This window comes from Pantherophis guttatus, chromosome 8 (assembly GCF_059756535.1).
Source record: "Pantherophis guttatus breed Tessera chromosome 8, ASM5975653v1, whole genome shotgun sequence".
In the NCBI taxonomy this organism is placed as follows: domain Eukaryota; kingdom Metazoa; phylum Chordata; class Lepidosauria; order Squamata; family Colubridae; genus Pantherophis; species Pantherophis guttatus.
Genome location: NC_142070.1, coordinates 70,040,083 through 70,062,825, shown reverse-complemented (window position 1 = coordinate 70,062,825; position 22,743 = coordinate 70,040,083). Strand labels below are relative to the sequence as shown.

The 22,743-nt window shown below is 41.8% G+C and overlaps 2 protein-coding genes across 12 annotated transcripts in view; one reads left to right on the top strand and one right to left on the bottom strand.

The window, feature by feature from the left end:
• Positions 1-1,474, top strand: part of CRACD (capping protein inhibiting regulator of actin dynamics) — a 174,142-nt gene extending 172,668 nt beyond the window's left edge. The window contains exon 8 of the mRNA XM_087874926.1: positions 1,125-1,474. Within this exon, the coding sequence (XP_087731052.1) occupies positions 1,125-1,246 (122 nt within the window). The 3' untranslated portion in view covers positions 1,247-1,474. The remainder of the gene's footprint in view (positions 1-1,124) is intronic.
• Positions 1,475-5,425: 3,951 nt separating this feature from the next.
• AASDH (aminoadipate-semialdehyde dehydrogenase) overlaps positions 5,426-22,743 on the bottom strand; it is a 35,413-nt gene continuing 18,095 nt past the window's right edge. For 6 of the 11 annotated variants that reach the window (XM_034411384.2, XM_060690848.2, XM_087874931.1 and 3 more), the window contains 6 exons: positions 19,450-19,565; positions 17,257-18,013; positions 15,275-15,438; positions 11,879-12,004; positions 10,625-10,756; positions 5,426-5,828 (listed from right to left, as the gene is read on the bottom strand). In XM_034411384.2, coding sequence (XP_034267275.2) covers positions 5,430-5,828; positions 10,625-10,756; positions 11,879-12,004; positions 15,275-15,438; positions 17,257-18,013; positions 19,450-19,565 — 1,694 coding nt within the window. In that variant the 3' untranslated portion in view covers positions 5,426-5,429. The remainder of the gene's footprint in view (positions 5,829-10,624; positions 10,757-11,878; positions 12,005-15,274; positions 15,439-17,256; positions 18,014-19,449; positions 19,566-22,743) is intronic. The other 5 variants (XM_087874933.1, XM_034411389.3, XM_087874932.1 and 2 more) reach the window with 4 other exon arrangements.

Below are 22,743 nucleotides of genomic sequence, written 5' to 3'. Positions count from 1 at the left end.
ATCCCACCTCAAAACAACAACAAAAACCAACCCCCACACTATGCATCTGGAATCAGGAAAAATACTAATTCATGGAACAGTGTAAACATTACAATTTTGGTCCAAGACAACCAAACCAATGCAGTTACTGAATAGGCATCAAAGCACAGGAGAAAACATTTGTTGTGTTTATGGAGAAGCACAAAGATGCTAAGTTTGATAGCTGAGTAACTGTCCTAAAGAAAGTTATTCTTGTAGCCATTGTCACTTTGGTCTTTTAAATGAATTCAGGACCTACACCTTCTTCAAGACTCATCTTAAACGAGATCAGGAAAGCCTGTTAGAAATACAACTTAAAGGATGAAGTTAGGATCTCCTAGTACCGCGATGGCGAACCTATGGCACGGGTACCACAGGTATCACGCAGAGCCATATCTGTGGGCACACGAGCGTTGCCCTACTCAGCTCCGGCCAGCTAATTTTCGGGCCTTCCGGGCCCACCTGAAGTCGGGAAATGGGCTGTTTCCGGCCTCTGGAGGGCCTCCCGGGTAGGGGACGGAAGGCCGTTTTCGCCCTTCCCAGGCTCCAAGAAAGCCTCTGGAGTCTGGGAAGGGCAGAAAACAGGGCTACCGGGCCCACCATGCCATCACATGCCAAAAGTGGGGGTAGCGCGGGGGGGTCATGCATGCATGTGCGGGGGATAGGGCGCATTGAATTATGGGTATGGGCACACGCATGCGCGACCCCCCTGCAGGATCCCCACTTTTGGCACGCGACAGCAAAAAGGTTAGCCCTCACTGTCCTAGTAACTCAGTATATAGAGCCAAGGTGGGGGTTTGAAGAATGAAAAATGACCTTTTTTCCAGAGGTGGGATTCAGCCGGTTCGGATTGTGGGTGGGCATGCCCGCCCACCGGGCCGCAATCCTGTCCTACACCGCACGCACGCGGGAACAATGCGTGCAAGCGAATTGCCATATTGTTTGATGTTGCACACATGCGTGGACGGCACGCACTCACATTTCCAGTGCTGGGCGAATCCAGTTGCTACAGTATATGAATCCCACCTCTTCTTTTTTGCCATTCTCATAAAATGTGACGATTTCATCCAGTGTAACAATGAGTTAATCCTTACTCACCCTTACAGCAGTTAAACGATCTTCAGGGACAGTAAATGACCTGGATCATCAGTTCAAAAACAGTTTGCCTTTCTTCTGGATGTCAGGCTTTTGCTCACCCACAATTTACTGCTTTCATTATCGTAGATAATGCAATGTTTAATTAGCTGACCCCCCCAGGAACAGCTTCTACTGAATATGTTACAAGCAACGTATAGTTAGTAGAAATGGATGCAAATTTAGAAAAGTTCTGTTGTGACTAAGGTTCACACAATTCCCTACCCCGACAGTGGCCTATAATATATTTACAAGCATTTTAATGTGCATATACTTCTGTCAACATGCTGTTGCAAAAAAAATAAAATAAAATAAAATAAAATATGTGTACAACTCTCAAATTTCCTCCAACTCAATGAGACTTCTAGATTGGGAGAACAGAGTTGGAGAAAAAAAGAGGACCGGGGAGGGGGAAAAAATATTGGTGAGGTGGACAGGGCAAAACGAAAAAAAAGGAAGTAATTTTGCGGGGAAAGTGGGTGTCATTTGCATGAGAAAATAAGGGAAACAGAAAATCCCAAAATAAATCTAGGGAGGGTTAATGCAGAACTTATAGTCTTGTAAATAGTTCGAAAGCAGTCTTTTCAAGCATGAGGATTCACCGTGGATTAAAACTATATTCAGTCCAGGAAAGCAGGACAAGAGTAAAGGGCCTTTCTCTGTTCTCCCAATTTTACTCTGGTCTTTCAGGATCAGCCACCATCCCAACCTATTTATTCTCAATACTTATAGCCCTAATCTTCAGCATTAAAAGACTCCTGGACAGCGATGGAGTATCTATTCCCTTTGCTCTACTTCACAGGTGATGCGAGACAACAGGTGAATTGCATTCTCTGCTCGTACAGAGACATTCCTGCAGGCCAAAAGGTTGGCTCTCCATGCAACAGTTTTGTAATAACGGTCTCGATTTCTGCATATAGTGATTGGATCAAAGCTGGGCTAACGTAAAATATTTTCTTTGTTAAGCACTTCCAGAAACCTGTTTTAAACATTGTCATTTCATATAAGGTCAACTTGAACTTTTGCACTAAATACCAATGAAGTGTTACTTTGCTTAAGCTTTGTTGAAGCCTTTCTTAATAAAACAATATAAGGATGGAATAACTTCCAACCCTTTAAAACTGATCAAACCACTTTGCACAATTGTGGTCTCAATTTTATTTTATTTTAATTTTTTTTTTGGTAACATACACTTGGTCCTTACCCAGAGACAGTTAAATCATATCCAAGCCTTGTTGGCATTAATGGAATTTATATCAGCAGTGACTGAATTATCCTATACACTAACAGGTATTGGGGGCGTAACTTTTTCTAGATAAAGGCAAAATATCATTTGAGGTTATGAATGATTAGCCTCGGTTGTTCATAAAGTGGTGTATAAAATTACAAACATGTATAATTGTGGATTTCGTTTTGTGTACTTTTTTAATTTTTCAAATGTTTTAAAGTGCAATTGTTTCTTACACTAATATCATTTTAATTCCAATTAAACTATAATATGCTGAAAGTTGGTAGGTTTATTTATTCATTATCTTTTGCTAAATGTGTCTGGTTACCTTAAAACAAGAGCCTGAATTAATATATGACTATAACTGTTTTTAGAATATATTACAACCCAGGAGAAATTAACAATGACTAAAAGGGTTATGTTAGTAGAATTTCTATTTTCAGTTTTTGATCATCACAATTTTAATGTAAATGGTCCATCACTGAAAACTTGTTCTATATAAATAAAAATAGCTGTGTTTCTATAGAAAATATTTTTTATTTTTACTTACTGAGTCATTTCAAAAAATCATAAAGGTGTGAAAGACTTAAGTAAACTTTTAGTAAAGCCATTGTTGATAATTATTAATGGGAGGAAACACATTTATTGCAACTATACTTGGCATTTTATACATAAAAAGAGCCGAGGTGGCGCAGTGGTTAGAGTGCAGTACTGCAGCTACTTCAGCTGACTGCTAGTTCAGCGGATCAAATCTCACCGGCTCAAGGTTGACTCAGCCTTCCATCCTTCCAAGGTGGGTAAAATGAGGACCCAGATTGTTGGGGGCAATATGCTATTTAGTATACTGTCTTTGGTGTAAGCCGCCCAGAGTCCTCGGAGAGTGGGCGGCATAGAAATATGACTAATAAAATAAATAAATAAAATTATTAAGGGCTGCTTAAAAATACAGTAAGAGAGTTGGAAGGGACCTTGGAGGTCATGTAGTCCAACCCCCTATTCACACAGGAGACCTATACTAGGGATTCGAACCGCCGACCTTCCTGATCGACAAGCTCAGTGTCTTAGCCACTGAGCCACCTAGTCAGGCTGTCAGGTAGTCCTCAATTTACAAATTGTTTAGTGACTGTTTGGAGTTACAACAGCATGAAAAAAGTGACTTATGACCATTTTTACACTTACGACCATTGCAGCATCCCAAATGGCTACTTGATCAAAATCCAGACCTTTGGCAACTGACTCATATTTATGACGGCTGCTGTGTCCTGGGGTCATATAAATACTTTTTTGTGACCTTTTGACAAACAAAGTCAGTGGGGAAGCCAGATTCACTTAACAACCACGTTATTCACTTAACAACTGCAGTTAACAAGTGTGGCAAACAAGGTGGTAAAATAGGACAAAATTCACTTAACAGATGTCTCGCTTATGACAGAAATTTTGGGCTCCACTGTGATTGTTGAGGACTACCTTTATGAGGAGAGGAGACAAAAGACTGAGCAATGCTTTTCCCTCAAGAGTTTTGCTGAAATGTCTTGAGACAAGAGAAAACTCTTTATTTCGAGATGGATAATCAACGCTTCAAGATCACACTAACCCGCAGGATGGCTGGCTTATTTTTGGTTTAAAGTGGTAAATAAATAAATCATAATTTTGGAAATCCTTTTTTGCGATATTTAGACATCACATTAAGACATACAGTGATTTGGTTAGAAACTATATTGCAAAAGGTTCCTATGTACAATTATTTTTTGTAGGATATTGCTCTTCCACACTGTATAACAGTATCATTGTATAACGATAATGATATAATTATACAGTATATTATAATATCCTTGTTATACCGTGTTTCCCCGAAAATAAGACCCTGTCTTATATATTTTGAACCCTGAAATAAGTGCTTGGCCTTATTGCCATGCGCTCAAAAACCCGATTGGGTTTCTTATCAGGGGATGTCTTATTTTGGGGGAAACAGGGTAGTAACCCTAAATAAAAAGGACAGCTATAAGAAAGAAAATCACAGTGTTGGTTAGAGATCTTCCATCTTATTTGAAATCAATGTTAAATTGATGTCATAAACTCCAGGTATTCTTTTGACAATGTCTTTCCAACCTTCATAATTATACTTAGAATTTTAGTACCTGGCAAGTTTTATTATATACCGAACTCTCAACTGAACATATAATTTCTTTAGATATCTGCAACATCCAATAACCTTTTCCCACATAGCCTAATATTTGGCCTTTAACCTGTACTGTAGTCACAACCCCAAATAATTTCTGCCAAAATATGTTATAATTTTTTTAAAAATTTAATTTTAAATTTGTAAATAAATAAATATTCATCATTTTGTTTTCTAGAAGTATCATATTCCATTTTGGATATAATACTCAAAACGGGGCACTAACTCCCAGATTTATAGGGGTCTTGACATGGTACTTTTTGTTGTTGTTAGTTGCGAAGTTGTGTGTGACCCATCGTGACCCCATGGACAACGTTCCTCCAGGCCTTCCTGTCCTCTATCATCCTCTGGAGTCCATTTAATCTCATGCCGACTGCTTCAGTGACTCCATCCAGCCACCTCGTTCTCTGCCGTCCCATTCTTCTTTTGCCCTCAATCTTTCCCAGCATTAGGCTCTTCTCCAGTGAGACCTTCCTTCTCATTAGGTGGCCAAAGTATTTGAGTTTCATCTTTAGGATCTGGCCTTTTAAAGAGCAGTCAGGGTTGATCTCCTCTAGGACTGACGGTTTGATCGCCTTACAGTCCAAGGGACTCGCAGGAGTCTTCTCCAGCACCAGAGTTCAAAGGCCTCAATTCTTTAGCGCTCAGCCTTCCTTACCGTCCAACTTTCCCAGCCATACATTGCAACTGGGAAAACCATAGCCCTGACTATATGCACTTCTGTTGGCAGGGTGATGTCTCTGCTTTTAAAATGCTTTAAATCAAGTGTAAAATTAGCTTTCCTCCCCTACATATTGAACCAGAAAGTTCACACCAAGGAAAATATTTAGCTCTCAAGTAAAAAAATTAAAAACTCTACAAACCTCATCGTTACAGAATTTTATTAGCTTTAGATAAACATAGATCTAAACAATAAAGGTAGTTGTTTCTACATCCTACAACAATTGTCGATCCCCAGGCTATAGGCGAAGAGAAGACCTCTCCTGGAAGTTGTCCTCGACCTTCGGCCACCCCAGTCTTAGCATTCAGGATCCATATTCTACCATCTGTGGAAGTCGCCACCAGAAATGTTCTACTGTCCAATTTAGGACTGCAGAAAACAAATGGAGTTGCATAAACTCTTGATGTAGTTTCAAACTTCCATAATACATTTCCTTCCCTGTTGCAGCAATAAATGAAGCAGTCATGGGACCCAAAGAATATATCTCTGGAAAAAGGTGAAACACAAGGTGATGAAAAGATTGGCCCACTGCTGGAAAATGCCCAAACCTGTAGGACAGTAATAAAATATTAAACCAGTTATTGTAATTTCAGTTAGTGTGATAGAATTGTTGTATACATTGTTATAAGTTTATGATGCATATATAAATGTTCAACTTTATAGCCATGTTTACAAAATATCTAAGAAAAGGGCTAATTCTTCCAATCAATTATATATCTCAATATATATAATATATAATATTATATATATTATATATTCAATATATAAGATACTCAGGCCAATGCATTCCATTTTTGTATATTTTTTGCTTATTGAAAGGGCCTGCTGAACATAAAGGTAAAGGTTCCCCTCGCGCATATGTGCTAGTCGTTCCTGACTCTAGGGGGCGGTGCTCATCTCTGTTTCAAAGCTGAAGAGCCAGCGCTGTCCGAAGACGTCTCTGTGGTCATGTGGCCGGCATGACTAAACGCCAAAGGCGCACGGAACGCGGTTACCTTCCCACCAAAGGTGGTCCCTATTTTTCTACTTGCATTTTTTACGTGCTTTCGAACTGCTAGGCTGGCAGAAGCTGGGACAAGTAATGGGAGCTCACCCCGTTACGCGGCACTAGGGATTCAAACCGCTGAACTGCCGACCTTTCGATAGACAAGCTCAGCGTCTTAGCCACTCAGCCACCGTGTCCTATATATATACTGTATGCTGAACGTACAGTATAGCTAATTGTTTCAGTTAGAGTCAGAAATGATCCTATTGGGCATGCCGAACAAATTAGAACATTTAAAAAGGGTATATTTTAAGGAGCCACAAGTAATTTAGTAGTAGGAGAATTTTACCATTGTACCCTGGAGAAAATACCAAGGTTATACCAGAAATGAAGATAGCTTTGTGATGATTTTTGACAATCATTTCTCTAGGATAGTTTTGGTCAATGCATACTTCTCCAACAGCATTTTATACAACATAGATCATTGTGCTGTAGGACAATCTATCACTGAACTTAAGTCAAAGGAAGAACCTTGAATTTAATCCTAACATCAAGGCCGATTTCAACAGTTTGCTAAGTGAGAAACTCTCAGGAACTCAATCGTAGTAATCATAGTTGATTTCAAAAGAAAATTCCAACCAAACCAAAATGGTTAAGATCTTTCCAGAATGATTATTTAAAATCACACTGTGCTCTTATGAATTAGTAAAGGGACGCAATGGTTCAGCAACTAAGACGCTGAGATTGTTGATTGAAAAATTGCCAGTTCAGTGGTTCGAATCCCTAGTGCCGCGTAACGGGGTGAGCTCCCGTTACTTGTCCCAGCTTTTGTCAACCTAGCAGATCGAAAGCACGTAAAAAATGCAAGTAGAAGAATAGGGACCACATTTGGTGGGAAGGTAACAGTGTTCTGTGCGCCTTTGGTGTTTAATCATGCCGGTCACATGACCATGGAGACGTCTTTGGACAGCTCTGGCTCTTCGGCTTTGAAACGGAGATGAGCACCGCCCCCTAGAGTCGGGAACGACTAGCAGATATGTGCGAGGGGAACCTTTACCTTTACTTATGAATTAGTAACAAGTTAAAAAATTGAAACCAGACTCTAGAAATAAATGGAATGTTTCTTACATCCTTCATTACAGTATGCGAAATATGGGGTCTGTAAAGCAACTGTACAGAATAATGTGCTGGTTTAGAAATGATTTAGAATAATAAACGATCCGGGCTGCAACCATGTTTGCAAATAATAGGAAATTATTGAAGAAGATAAGTCTTGGAAGAGCTACAGATTTCTGCAGAGGAGAGACTGAGATGACAATCCCTGACCCATTCAACTAGGACTGGGCCAACTTGAGGCATTTACCATATTTTTCAGAATATAAGATGCACCGGAGTATAAGACGCAGCTTAGTTTTTGTGGAGGAAACTAGGGGGGGAAAATCTGCCTACCAGGTACTCATCTGGCTAGCGTCCTTAGTCTGGTCAGCTTCAGCACATTAGTTTGCTGGTTTTTATCCCCTGCTTGGGGATAAAAAACAGCTTCTAAAGCACAACTGATCTTTGGAGAGAGAAGCAATGAGAAAAGCAGGCAAAGCACGGACTCGTTAGGGCTGTAAAAAAGGCTTCTAAAGCACAGCTGAGAGTAGGAGGGAGCAGGCAAAGCAGGGAAGATCGCTTCACTGAAAAAAGCTTCTAAAACACAGCTGGGACTCAGAGGGAGCAGGCAAAGCCCAGAAGATCGCTGCATTCGCCAGCGCCTTATTAGGGCTGAGAAAAAGCTTTGAAAAAGCTACATTCAGAGTATAAAACGCACCCAAATTTTCAGCCTCTTTTAGGCGGGAAAAAAGTGTCTTATACTCTGAAAAATACAGTAACTAATTGCTGGAAAGGATGCAGAAAAAGTCACCCAAACTATAATGAAGTTTCTTCATAGAACAGCTTTCTTCCAAGACACCAAGGAATTTTCAGTATTTGAGCTTTTTAAAAACAGAAAACAACCCAGATAACTAACAGGGATCCATCTGAGGCCAGATCCTCAGCTTGGAAAAAAAGCTCAACCATCTTTCTGTTAATTCAGAGGTGGAGCGTAGCGCATTGAAACGTGTTCCGGATTCTCTACCTTCCCAATGTTTTAAAACAGGAAATACAGGAACGCTGTTGGCTTTTGTGACATTTAAAACACAAACAAACCCAGAATGGCTCAACATTTCCAAGAAAAGCTATGCCATTATAAGAAGGACAAAGCCCACCCAACTCCACAGAAATCAGCACAAGGGTGGGTCCAAATTACACTCCTTTACAAACTGGGTTATTAGCTTCACAGAATTTCACTAGAATGGAAGAAATGTAAATTAATCCAGTGTCATAGGAAGCAGTACAGATAGTTTCTGACTTACAATAGTTTGTTTAGTGACTGCTCAAAGTTACCACGGCATTTAAAAATGTGACTCATCACCGTTTTTCACAGTTCCAACCTTTGCGGCATCCCCACGATCATGTGATCAAAACTCAGATGCTTGGCAACTGGTTCATACTTATGACCGTTGCTGTTTCCCAGGGTTGTGTGATCACCTTCTGACAAGCAAAGTCAACGGGGAAGCCAGATTCACTTAACAACCCGGGTTACTAATTTATCAGCTGCAGGGATTCACTTAACAACTGTGGCAAGAAAGGTTGTAAAAATGGGGCAAAACTCACTTAACAAATGTCTCACTTAGCAACAGAAATTTTGGACTCAGTTGTGGTGAGAAGTCGAGGGCTATCTGTATTTACTTTTGTAAATCTTAGTCATATATTGCAACAATATTAATGTACTGTATATAACAGTTCAACATGTAAAAAATAGATGAGGGCCTGGTCTCACTTGACAACAGAAATGCTGGGCTCAATTGTGGTCGTAAGTCAAGGACTACCTATATGGGGATTTAAAGGGTTTCTTTAAATCATAGCAAAGGCTTCCTCAGTCCAATTTTGGTACATTCCCAGGGATTTTTTCCCCCAGTGACATTCTACACTCAATCACTGGGGTGTCACTATTTATTATACCACCAGCAGCTATTCCCTATCAATAGAGCCCAAACGGGTCCAAGATGCAGAGTTACGTACAAAGTTATAAAGAGACAAAATGTTTAAACCCACAGGAAGATGACACACACATACAAGAATGCATTGTTTGCAATTATTTACATGGTTAAAAAAAAACACAACAGAAGCGAACAATAATGAACAATCGGCAGAAAGAACAAACGAGCAAGAGAGAAGAATTTTCAAAAAGCAATTCAAAAATGTCTTTAAGGCAAATCAAAAGAGCAGAAGACGCTGTGAAAAGAAATGAAACGAAGAGGAAGGAAGGAAGGAATGGAGATGGAAGGAGCTAAATGAAGTATAATCAAGAGAGGCCAAGAATGATACAAACATTAATCAGTTGGTTCTTTGCATCAGATTGCTACCACAATAAAGATCCTGCTCAACAGGAAAGTGTGACATAAGCAACAATGACTATGTGTCAATTCCTCACAATCTCAGAACCTGCCCAGACACAACATTCAGTATTGTTTGATGAAGAAGCTATCAACAATGGATCCAATTTTCCCTTCTCGCACCAAGAGTTTCTATATCAGGTGTCAAAGGATTAGAAAAATAATCCAGAAAAGCTCCATTTTGCTTGCATTGATAATGTCTTGTGCTTTTCGGTATTCTGGAATTGCAAATCAAAAGCAGGAGTCTCATTCTATGCTTTGCTCAAGTGAGTTTCACACCCATCCAAAATTGCCCCGTTCTATGACTGGTACAAGGTTCTTATCTATTGTAATCATGTATGCTGAATTTGAGAAGACAGGTTTGGAACAATGCTGTGGCTTCTTGTCAGTGGCGAAATCCAATTTTTTTTTTACTACCGGTTCTGTGCGCGTGGCTTGATGGGCATGTTGTGGCTTGGTGGGGGTGGCAGGGGAAGGATACTGCAAAATCCCCATTCCCTCCCCACTCCTGGGGGAAGGATATTGCAAAATCTCCATTCCCACCCCACTTTGGGACCAGCCAGAGGTGGTATTTGCCGGTTCTCCAAACTACTCAAAATTTCCGCTACCGGTTCTCCGAACTGCTCAAAATTTCCGCTACCCGTTTTCCAGAACCTGTCAGAACCTGCTGGATTTCACCCCTGCTTCTTGTGCTCTTTTGGGGCTTCTCACAGGCATTTAATGGGAACTACTGTGGGAAGCAAAATGACAGATATTAAAACAAAAGCTTCTATGGGCAACATAAAAACCAAATTTAAAGTTAATAGTAAAAAAATACAACTCCAGGTTGAAGTTGTTATTTTAGAGGTTTCAACTATTAAATAGTACAATAATTTTTAACCTTTTCTCCAAAGTGACTAAAGCAGTAAAAATTTCCATCCACGCAGCCAACGTATACATAATCTTTGTCGCAATGGGGTGAGGAGAAGATAGGTTTCCCACAAATCGTTTTCCAAACAGTTTTCCCTATAACCTGCAAAAGCAAATAATTAACACAAGCTGCCTTTAAGATGCTCCATATGTTAAACTAATGAGAAATTAAGGCATTCAAAGAAAGACTGGAACCAAACAAACAATTAACTAAAAAGCAGCAGTGGAAAGAATTTTTCTAAGTTCAGATTCTCAGAAACGCCTATATGTCAACCTTACAAGGTAGATCATAGTAGAAAACAATGCCGTATAGGACAGGACTAATTTTATTGTAAGAGCTACAGTTACAGAACCTTGCAAGTCTGAATGTGCTTCCCCCTCCCTTACGTCATCTTCATATGAGCTAGGGAAGGGGCTGTTTTCTCTAATTACTTTGCTAGCCTGAGCTCAAGTCCTGTTTATCTAACCATTGCTTTGGTAACAAGCTTTTTTCCCTGTCCTTCAAGGTCATTCTCTATGCCTTCTCACATAGGGAGGGACAGATTGTTATAGCTACCTAACTTAATCAGATAACAAAGGAGCAACTACCAATTCTGCTTTCCTATATTTCAAATATTTTAAAGAAAAAGCATCTGTTGTTGAAATGAGGCAACATGAAATCATATTAAATAACGAAGAGGGATTAATTCACTACTGCAGTAATACCTATGCAAAATCATTCACTAATTTTTACTTGTGTACATCTTTGTAAATACTATAAAAATCTTTTAATTGGGGAATTTTATGGGCAAGGGGTTTTAAATTGGAGAAGCCAAAGATAATTTAATTTCATTTTAATGTATTTTAATATTTGTATTGTGTGTTTTTAATTTTGGCTGTTCACCGCCCCGAGTCCTTCGGGAGAAGGGGCGGTATAAAAATTTAATAAATAAATAAATAAATATCATTTTACATAGGTGGTTACAATTCCACAAGAATTAAATTAACAAGGAGCTGATAAATAAATTAGCTTCTGATCCCTTAACATGTGCCATTTCTATCATTACGCTGAATTAATAAATGCTAACATAGTTTGAAATCCTTGCATCAGAAAAGAACATACTGAATATATTCAGTAATTGTAATGTTATCAAAAGTCTTCTTCTCTGTAGCCCCGTTATTCAGAGTTTTTAAAGCCTACAGTGAATCTAGAACTTCATGCATGCATAACTAGGAAGTTACGTACAGGATTAACAGCAAGTAGTAGTCCTCCCAGAGTACCAACGTACAGGTGATGTGGAAACAGGTGTAGATGAGGAGAAGAAAATATACCTCCAGACTCACTGTGTAACCTCCAAACACATTCCTTCTTCTGTCAGAGTAACAAAATTTACATTTCACAATATGACACACCTTAATTTAAGGTTAACATAGAAGGCATTACTGAAGAGCAGGGGTGGGGAACAGTGGTGGGTTTCAAATTTTTTTACTACCGCTTCTGTGGGAGTGGCTTGGTGGGTGTGGTGTGGTGGGCGTGGCAGGGGAAGGATACTATAAAATCTCCATTCCCACCCCAGTCCAGGGGAAGGATACTGCAAAATCCCCATTTCCTCCCGATCAGCTGGGAGGCAGAGAACAGATGTGGGCGGGGCCAGTCAGAATTTTTACTACCGGTTCTCCGAACTATTCAAAATTTCCGCTACTGGCTCTCCAGAACTGGTCAGTACCTGCTGAAACCCACCTCTGGTGGAGAACAATAGCCCTTTTATGACTTGTGGATTTCAACTCCCAGAATTCCCAAGCCCGACATGCCGGCTCAGGAATTCTGGGAGTTGAAGTCCACAAGTCATAAAAGGGCCATAGTTCCCCACCCCTGCTTTAGAGCAATCTATTTTAAAATATTGTATTATCTTGATATGAATCTTTATGATCAGGATTTTTTTTTCCTTTTCCTTTTAATCGTATATGATTCTAAGAGCAGTGGTGGGATTCAGCCGATTCGGGCCGGTTCAGATGAAACGGTAGTTAAATTGCTGGGTGGCCCTGCCCCTTCCCACCCGCCCCTTCCAGGAGTCCTCATGTGCCACATTTTGGTTCCCAGGTAAGTGTAGGGAGGCATACTAGGCCCAAAACAGGGCACGGGGGGGGGGGTGCATTCTTCCCCCCCAACAGCCCATTTTTGCTCCCAGGGGGGTGCAGGAGGCCGAGTGCTACCTGTGGCACCCTGGCCATGCCCACCATGGCCATGCCTACCTAGCTGGTCCTTAGGGCAGAGAACTGATTGTTAAATGAGCCGAGGTGGCGCAGTGCTTAGAGTGCTGTATTGCAGCTACTTCAGCTGACTGCTAGTTCAGCAGATCAAATCTCACCGGCTCAAGGTTGACTCAGCCTTCCATCCTTCCGAGGTGGGTAAAATGAGGACCCAGATTGTTGGGGGCAATATGCTATTTAGTATACTGTCGATTGTTGTAAGCCGCCCAGAGTCCTCAGAGAGTGGGCAGCATAGAAATATGATAGATAGATAGATAGATAGATAGATAGATAGATAGATAGATAGATGATAGATAGATAGATAGATAGATAGATAGATAGATAGATAGATAGATAGATACAGTAGATAGATAGATAGATAGATAGATAGATAGATAGATAGATAGATAGATAGATAGATAGATAAATAAATAGTTTGAATCCCACCACTGTCTCAGAGGCTGCCTGGACAAATCTCTCCAGTTTTCTTGGCAAGATTTTTCAAAAGTAGTTTGCCATCCAGCTGTCCTTTTAACTAAGGCAGGACCAGAATTCACTGGTCCCCTGGTTTCTAGTCTGATACACAAACTAGCTTTCTTATGCTTAGTAACAATTTCTACATCTATATCTATTCCACCATTGTTATAGTTATTATTATTATTACATCAGTATTTAAATCGCTTCTCTCCAGAAGAATGATCCACTGTATATCACAAACTAATACAAAATACAGAAGGATGTACCTTAAATATTGTGTTAAAAATAACACTGCAGCATAGCATGCAAGCATAATAAAAGTAGCATCACAAGCACCAAGCTCTTGCTTGGTGAAGGCAATGGAAGAAATAATGAATTAAGAACCACAGGCTGCAAATGTGTGTGATCTCTCGGGGGTTTTATTTTTCTGAGCAGAAGCAAAAAAAATATATGGCATGGTTAAATAATTAAACGGCTAGAGTTGTCAGCACTATATTTTGGGACATTTAAAATAAGAAGTGGAACCGAAATATTTTTAATCTATCAATCAAAACCAAAGCAAGGCCAGTAGCTGATTATGATCTATAGTTCCCGTTGACAATGTATTCTGGAACGGGAATTCGATTTTAAACGTCAACCTCTAAGGCTGCAGTTCTTAGTGCCCTGATTTGGCATTTGTTCCACTGAAATCCATATGGCTTGATTTGATATGAAATGAACACTAGGCCGGAAAACATTCCCATTAATAACAACATTCCTAGTTGTTGTTGTTGTTTTTTAATTATTCCTTTGAGTCAGTCTTCCTTCCTGATGACTAGCTGGACAGGTGTACACACAATTTTCTTGGTAACATTTTCAAATGTTTGCCATGACCTTTTTTAGGGGACTGGAAGCTAAAACATATGAAGAACGGTTGCAGGAACTGGGTATGTCTAGTTTGATGAAAAGAAGGACTAGGGAAGACATGACAGCAGTGTTCCAATATCTCAGGGGCTGCCACAAAGAAGAGGGAGTCAAGCTATTCTCCAAAGCACCTGAGGGCAGGACAAGAAGCAACGGGTGGAAACTAATCAAGGAAAGAAGCAACTTAGAACAAAGGAGAAATTTCCTGATAGTGAGAACAATTAATCAGTGGAACAACTTGCCTTCAGAAGTTGTGAATGCTCCAACACTGGAAGTTTTAAAGAAGATGTTGGATAACCGTTTGTCTGAAGTGGTGTAGGGTTTCCTGCCTAAGCAGGGGGTCGGACTAGAAGACCTCCAAGGTCCCTTTCAACTCTGTTATTCTATTCTATTCTATTGTATTTTTCTTAGGACTGAGAGAGAGGGAGTGACAGAACTGAAATAAACCGAGGTGGCTTTGTGCCTAAGGAAGGACTAGAACTCTTAGCCTCTTAATTTTTAGCTCAACACTCTTAATAGCAATAGCACTTAGACTTATATACCGCTACAGTGCTTTGCAGCCCTCTCTAAGCGGTTTACAGAGTCAGCATATTGCTCCTAACAATCAGGGTCCTCATTTTACCCACCTCGGAAGGATGGAAGGCTGAGTCCACCTTGAGCCAGTGAGACTCGAATTGCCAAACTGCAGGAGGCCGGCAGTCAGCAGAAGTAGCCTGCAGTACTGTGGTTCCCAACCATTCTGGCTTTGTGATGGCAGCGGGTGGGGGGGTGGGGAAGAGAGAGAGGGGATGGTCCGACAAGCGCATACATGCAGCTCCATTTGCAAATGGCGGGCACGCACACATGCTGCTTGGAGAAATGGAGCTTTGCGCATATGCACTCGCCCACCACTTGTGCGACCCAGTTCCGAAACGGCTGTGGTCTGGTACTGGGCCGTAGCCTGTGGTTTGTGGACCCCCTCTGCCTTAACCCAACTGGATGAAACTAGCTCTTGACATTCACATTTACTTACATAGATATCCAAAGCATATATGTGCTGGTCATGAGATCCAATAAAGACTAATCCTGTGGAAGGATCCAAAGCCGGAGAACTTTTCACAGCATCTTGTGTGGGAAATGCCCAGTGGACTTCCCCATTACTGTTCTGGAGAACATATACCAGTCCGTTATAACAACCTGCATAAAAAAAAAAAATCACAGCCACAGAAACACAGGTGCATTTGGAAAAATGTTCTAACCGGTGATGTGAATATATTTTCAAGTTCCAAACAGACAGTTCTGATCACCAGGAATGTCTGTAGGCCTTGTGGTGAAAATTGGCAAGGCAGGCATATACCAAAGGACCAGAGTTTGGATTGCAACACTATGTCCGCCATCTTGGCAATGGAGCCCTCTGGTGCTGACGCTTTTCTCACTTTGCAGGGGGTGGTCTAATCTCAAAATATTTTTCACACACCTGTATATGCTTATTTCATTTGCAGCAGACAAAATTAATCACTATATTAGCCACTAAACCAGTTTTCAAACTTTCAAACAATTAAGGTGAATTCATAAAACCATCACTGTTGAATCTACAATACTGTTCATTCACGAAGGAAGGCGAATATACGTGTTCCAGAATAATGTTGCAGCATCCAATCTAGGTCGGTCACCTGGGACCAGAGTTTTAGTTTTCCGAGCTTTCGGATGCGTGCTGGAGCCCATCCTCCTAAGGCAGGGGTCTGCAACCTTAAACACTCAAAGAGCCATTTGGACCATTTCCCACAGAAAAGAAAACACCAGGAGCCACAAAATCTAGGTGGGTGTGGTCAACTCGACGTCACTCACTCCCACCAAGTCACATGACCCCCCCCTGCCACGCCTACCCAGGTTTTATGGCTACCAGTGTTTTCTGTGGGAAACAGGTATCTCTGTGTGTGTCTCTTTCTCTGTCTCTGTCTTTCTCTCTCCTCTCTCTCAGGCCAGGCAAGGAGTGACTGGAAGGGGAAGGTGAGGGGTGGGGCCAGCCAGTGGTGGGTTCAGCCAATAAGGAGCCACAGCAGGGGGATGAAAGAGCCGCATGCGGCTCTGGAGCTGCGGGTTGCTGACACCTGTCCTAAGGGCTTGGAAACAACAGCCATCAACTTAATAGCCAGCCATCAACACCCCAATCAACAACTAAAAAGCCACACACAAAAGCCACAGTATAAATATCACACACAGAATAGCCCAAAGCACACACATATTCCCCGAGGATGGGTTCCAGAATGTGTTGTGGCCGTCAGCGGCCTGTGCAGCTAGTAGCTGATTCTGACAGCGAGGAGACTGGTGTGGTGCTGCGCCAGCAGCCTGTGCAGCTGGCACTCAAGTCGGACAATGAGGAGGCTGGAGAAGATGTGGTGCCAGAGGCAGGGATTCAGCCGGGGACTTCAGAACCTCCAGAAGCTCCCATAAGTGAAGAGGAAGAAGAGGAGGAGCCTCTTCTCGATGCACGGGTGCACAGAGCTGCCAAAAGGCAGGAGTGGCTCCTCAAGAGGAGGTCTCCTCGAGAGTAAGGCTTGGGGCTAGTTGGCCACTCCCTTAGCCTATTTAAGGAAGGACGATGACTGAGGCAATTTGCAGGGAACAATTTCGTTCACTCTCCTTCGTGTCTTGATCTTAGTTCTCTGCAAATTGCTTCTGGGCTTTCTGCCAACCATAGTAAGATTACGATTATTTATTCTTTGGATTCTTGTAGGCTGTTAAGAAAGTTAATTAACAGCCTTTGTTTGAAAAAGACTGATTTAATTGAGTAAACTAAGGTTTGTACAGACTTTGTGTGTGCTGCATTCTTTAGGGTCCGTAGCTGGGGCAGAACAGAATGTGTCTGGAAGCTCAGAAGATCTAAACTTCTGGTCCTGGTGACAAACCGAGATTAGATCCTGCAACACTTGTTCACTGCATTTTACGTTACAAAATATATTACTCTTTGATAGTATTTTCCACGGGATACGACCAAGGATTCTGAATACTTACCAACAACAATGAAGTTTCCACACTTAGATACACAGGCGGAGGATTCGATGCGGCCTGCGAGGCTTCTTGTCCATTTCACTTTGCCTGAATGTAAGCCAATCGCTTGAACCACGTGAGAATGAGATCCGATATAAACAAGAGCAGACGATCTGTCAGGAACTGGGATTACAAGTAGCGGAGAGGCATCGACACATTTGCCGAGATCCGAGGTCCATCTTACATGCAATGTCAGCTTTTGGGTAACTTCACCAAGATTTGCTTCATCCAAATTTCCTTCAGCAGAATAATCTTCTGTTATATTTAGATTCGTGTCGCTATCTGGCGACACTTCATCCTTTTCTGCCGGTTCTGCTTCAATCTGATTTTTCACAGGCTCATTGATAGACACCAAGTGGTTTCCTCGACTAACGGCAATAAAACCTATGGGGCCCACGTCAGTTTTCAGTGAATTTTCAGGGGTAAGCTCCACATACTTATTGTTCGGTTCTTCACCGAGAGGGTCACTCGGTTTTCTTTTTACAGCACTGTGAGGGCTTATAGTTAGGTTGTCCCTTGGGAAAGCTGATTTTAGGACGTGTTTGTAGATCTCGCTAATGGAATGATTGAGAATAATTTCTACTAAGTCAGGAACAGGCCTACCTACCATACGTTCAATTTCGTCATGAAGCTGCAGCAATTTTAAAGAATCGCCGCCACTAGGCAAGAACTGTGACTCTTCCAAAATACAACTGGAACCATCTGGAAGATTAAGAATAGCCTGGGGGCAGAGGGAGAAAAAGGAAGAAGCAAAGTGTTATCGTCAGTGATGGGGATTCAAATAATTTAACAACAGGTTCTCTGCCCTAATGACCGGTTGGGTGGGCATGACCATGGTGGGCGTGGCCAGGGGGTGTGACAGGCAGCACTCAGCCTCCTGCACCCCTCCTTGGAGCAAACACGGACCATGGGGGGCATACCGCCCCCCGTGCCCCATTTTGGGCCTAGTAGGCCTCTCTGCAGCCTCCTGGGAGCAAAAACGGGCCGCGGGGAGAGCGCGTTGCACCCCCGTCCCCGTTTTGGGCCTAATAGGTCTCCCTGCACTTACTTGGGAGACAAAGCGGGGCGCCTGGGGACTCCTGGAAAGGGCGGGCTGGGGAGGGGTGGGGCCAGCCAGCAATTTAAAAACTGATTTGCCCGAACTGGCTGAATCCTACCACTGGTTATCATGTATAGGTTAATTTACATCAGAAGTACACACCTAGTAGCAAAGCAAGTGAGTAATCTACAAAGCAGTAAGGACCAAATAGATTCAAAGAGAAACTAAGACAAGCTATAGATGCTACTGATACTTAAGAAGAGACATCAGCTCTCTGAAGCAAGGTAAGAAGACTATCTTTCAATCTTTTAAAGCAGATAAAAAAGGGAAAAGGAAGCAACACTATTAAAATGAAGTGATGGATAAAGTCACCATCTGAGCAAAGTTGTAACTGATTCATATGCTTAATTGCCATGGACGTTTCTGGATACAGCACCTGATCAAATTTTATGCAGTACAGGTTGAACATTTTAGTACCATAAAATGGATAGGAACGTCTACTGATATATAGGACTGTAGCCATTTTATAATTTTACAGTATATAGGGAAACGACATGCAAGCACAGTAAAAGGACGCAACTTATTGGAATACCTATATTGCCACTATGGATTCTAGCTCATAAAAATTAGAAGCTCAATGTTTAATTTAATTTAATCCTGTTCTAGGGTTTGCTTATTAGACAGGGCAGTTAATCCTCAACGTGTCTTCTCACTTATAATAAATCAGAAACAGGTGCAGTGAATAAAACAGATATTTTGAATTTCTGATATCCAATCTATGCAGAAATGCTGGATCTGTTTGATTATTTTGGTCATGCCTTTATTAAAAAAAAATAAGTCGCGTTTCAACTTATCCCAGAGAGGCAAGCATTAATGTCTTATTGGGCACAGTGCTATTCATTACAACTGCCTACCATTATCTGAGTCCTGAGGTTTTAGAGAAATATTAATAATTTCTCTAACGCTATTGCAAAGAATCCAAGTCAATGATAGAAGCTACAGCATGCAAAGACCCAAGAATATTCATTCCTGTTCTTCTCTCCCTTGTTCAAATGACTGAATTATGGATGCTTAAGAGAATTCTTACGATACGGGAATAATGCAGTTTAATTGACTACCTGCCAGAGACTCTGCAAGCCTTGCCATAGTTCTTCTTCGCTTAGCTTGCTGTCACTTTTTCGAGAATTCAGGTGGCTGCTGTAAATCTGGTTCAGCTCGGACACATCAATTTTGCCTTTGCACAAAGCAAAAAATAAAACAAGTTTTTATTATAATAAAACAAAGCATTCCTATATCTTTATTGTAACTTAACACTCCATTGCAGGCCCAATCTATATGTATGTTTGAGTCCACAAATGATTTTAGTGAAAGTAAAACTACAAACAGGTTTTACACACACACACACACACGTACTATATCATCATATTTTAACGACCCCATAATCCAGTGATGGCTAACCTTTTTGCCATCGCGTGCCAGGAGAGGGGGGGCGGGGGAGGGTCACGGCGCACGTGCCCACGCGCATGTGCGGGCAACCCCTCTTTCCCCCCTCCTAGAGAGGAGCCTCTCTAGGAGTCTCTGGAGGCTGGGGACAGCAAAAAAGTCACTTCCTGTCCCACCGGGAGTCGGGAAATGGGCCCTTTCAGCCTCCGTAGGGCCTCCAAGGGAGTGGGAAAGGCTGTTTTCGCCCTTCCCAGATAAATAGAGAGGATCTGGAGCCAGGTAAGAAAGAAAAACGGGCCTTGCCCACCCACCCACCCCAGGCCCTCCAGAGGCAGGAAACAACCTGTTTCCCTACTTCTGGTGGGCCCAGAAGGCCTGAAAATCAGCTGGCTGGCATGTGCATGCACCCCAGAGCTGAGCTGGCGTGCCCACTAATATGGCTCCGCGTGCCACCTGTGGCACGCGTGCCAGAGGTTTGTCATCACGGCCATAATCCCTTGCGGGGTGGAGTCTGGGCAACTGAATGGAGCTGAGTGTTTACTGGCCAGATGCCCTTCCTGTTGCCAATGCGGAGTTTTTTTTTCAACAGATATATTCTCATCGTGCCTAGAGAGAAATATCTGCCTATATCTAGGATCAAACTCACAGCCTCCTGATCCACCTCTAGGCCACCGCACCACTCCCATGTGTACTATATACTGTACTAAATGCAATATATATATTCCAAATCACACATTCAGACACTTAGATATAGTGTAGATATAGATATATCTGAATAAGAGAAATAAGAACATCATCATAGCATGCAGAGTGAGATTCTGGTTAGAACACAAATCAGTGGTACAGAGATTAGCCATCAATTCAGGTTAGCTGGACTTCGTACATACTATTAAAATAATGCTTAGGATCATCCAACACAGATTAGAGCCCTAAAATAGGATGGAAATGCCAGCTGTTCAAGCTGGCTTTAGAATAAGTCAAAGAACAAGCAACATTACTGCTAATGTATCCTAGAAAATTGAGACAACCAAAGGACAACAAAAAGAAATCAGTATATTATTTATTTGTCTTGAACTGTGCCAGCCACGTGCCTAGAAAAATAGGAATCTCAGAACATCTCACTGTCTTCATGCAACACCTACGGTATTTTTCGGAATATAAGACACTCCGGACTATAAGACGCACCTACCTATTTTGGGGAGGAAAACAAGGGGAAAAAATCTGCCTCTGCCTCTGAGCAATTTGCCTCCTTGCAACAAAAAGCAAACAGCCTGCTTTAGTTTCATTTTCAGCACAGCCTGATTAGCACAAGGAAAAAAAATCTGCCTCTCAGCAATTTACCTCCTTGCAGCAAACAGCGGAGGCCAGTGCAGCAATAGGCAATGGCAATCCCTGCAGCCTGAAACAGCTGAGGGTCGGGAGGCTGATCCAACTGACAATCAATTGTTTGTGCTAATTAGGCTGTGCTGAAGCTGAAACGGGCTGTTTGCTGCTAGGAGGTAAATTGCTGGGAGGCAGAGGCCAAAGGGTGGGGGCCAGTGGGTGGGCGGGACTACATTAGGTGTATAAGACGCGCCCAAATTTTCACCCCCTTTTGGGTGGGGGGGAAATGCGTCTTATACGCCGAAAAATACAGTATATACAATTCAGGAAGCCCAATTGTGGATCAAACATAGAAAAATGGACTGGCTCCAGGTCATCAAGGGAATGAGATGTGACTATGTTCTTTCGTAGAATATGTAAACGGTGGATAGCTTCCATCTTATGCCAACTGACCAGCAATCAAGAAATATGCCACGAACTAAAACTTGGTACATTAACCAAGAAGCCCTTGGAAAATATATTCAGATGCTGCGATATATGTGCAGGTAGTTCTCGACTTGTGACCACAATTTAGCCCAAAATTTATGTGGCTAAGTGAAACATTTGTTAAGTAAGTTTTGCTCCATTTTACTTCCTTTCTTGCCAAAGTTGTTAAGTGAACTATTGCAGTAACATGGTTGTTAAGTGAATCTGGCTTCCCGGTTGACTTTGCTTGTGAGAAGGTCACAAAAGGGGATCGCTTGACCCCAGGGCATGGCAACCGTCATAAAGATGAACCAGTTGCCAAGCATCCAAATTTTGATCATGTGACCAAGGGGATGCTGCAACGGTTGTAAGTTTGAAAAAACGGTCATAAATCACTTTTTTCAGTCCTGTTGTAACTTTGAATGGTCACTAAATGAACTGTTGTAAGTCGAGGAGTGCCAGCATATCTACAAATATCAGAATGGTGCGAGGAATACTTTTCCATGTGACACTCCATGGAAGTGAAATCTGGACAATGAAAAGTAGAAATAGTATCAATGCTTTTGAACTCTGAAGTTGGAGAAATCTCCTGAGAATACCACAGATAGCCAAGAAATGTCCCAAAGGTGTTTTTTTCAAAAGACAACTGGACTTTCTTCTTTTTTTCTTTGAAGACATTTCGCTACTCATCCAAGAAGCTTCTTCAGCTCTGATTGGATGGTGGGGTACGGAAGGATTTACACTCCTTGCAGACAGCCAGTCATTTGCATGCTTTTAGTGAGTCGTTAAGGCCACCTGGAGGTTTATCTCTGTCCCCAGGATCACCTGAGGGATGCAAATGGACACAGATAAACCTCCAAGCAGCCTCAACAACTCACTAAAAAGAATGCAAATGACCAGCTGTTTGCAAGGAGTATAAATCCTTCCATTCCCCATTTTCCAGTCAGAGCTGAAGAAGCTTCTTGGATGAGAAGCAAAACGTCTTCAAAGAAAAACCAAAAAGTCCAGTTGCCTCTTCAAAAAGCACCTTTGGGACAACCAGGACTGAGAATCTCCACAGATAGCCAAGAAAATAAACACGAGGCTCACAGAACAACTCAATCCAGTGTTCTCACTTGAGTTAAAAATAACCAGAACAAATTTTCAGACTTTGGACATATTCTCAACTCCCTCGAGGAGTC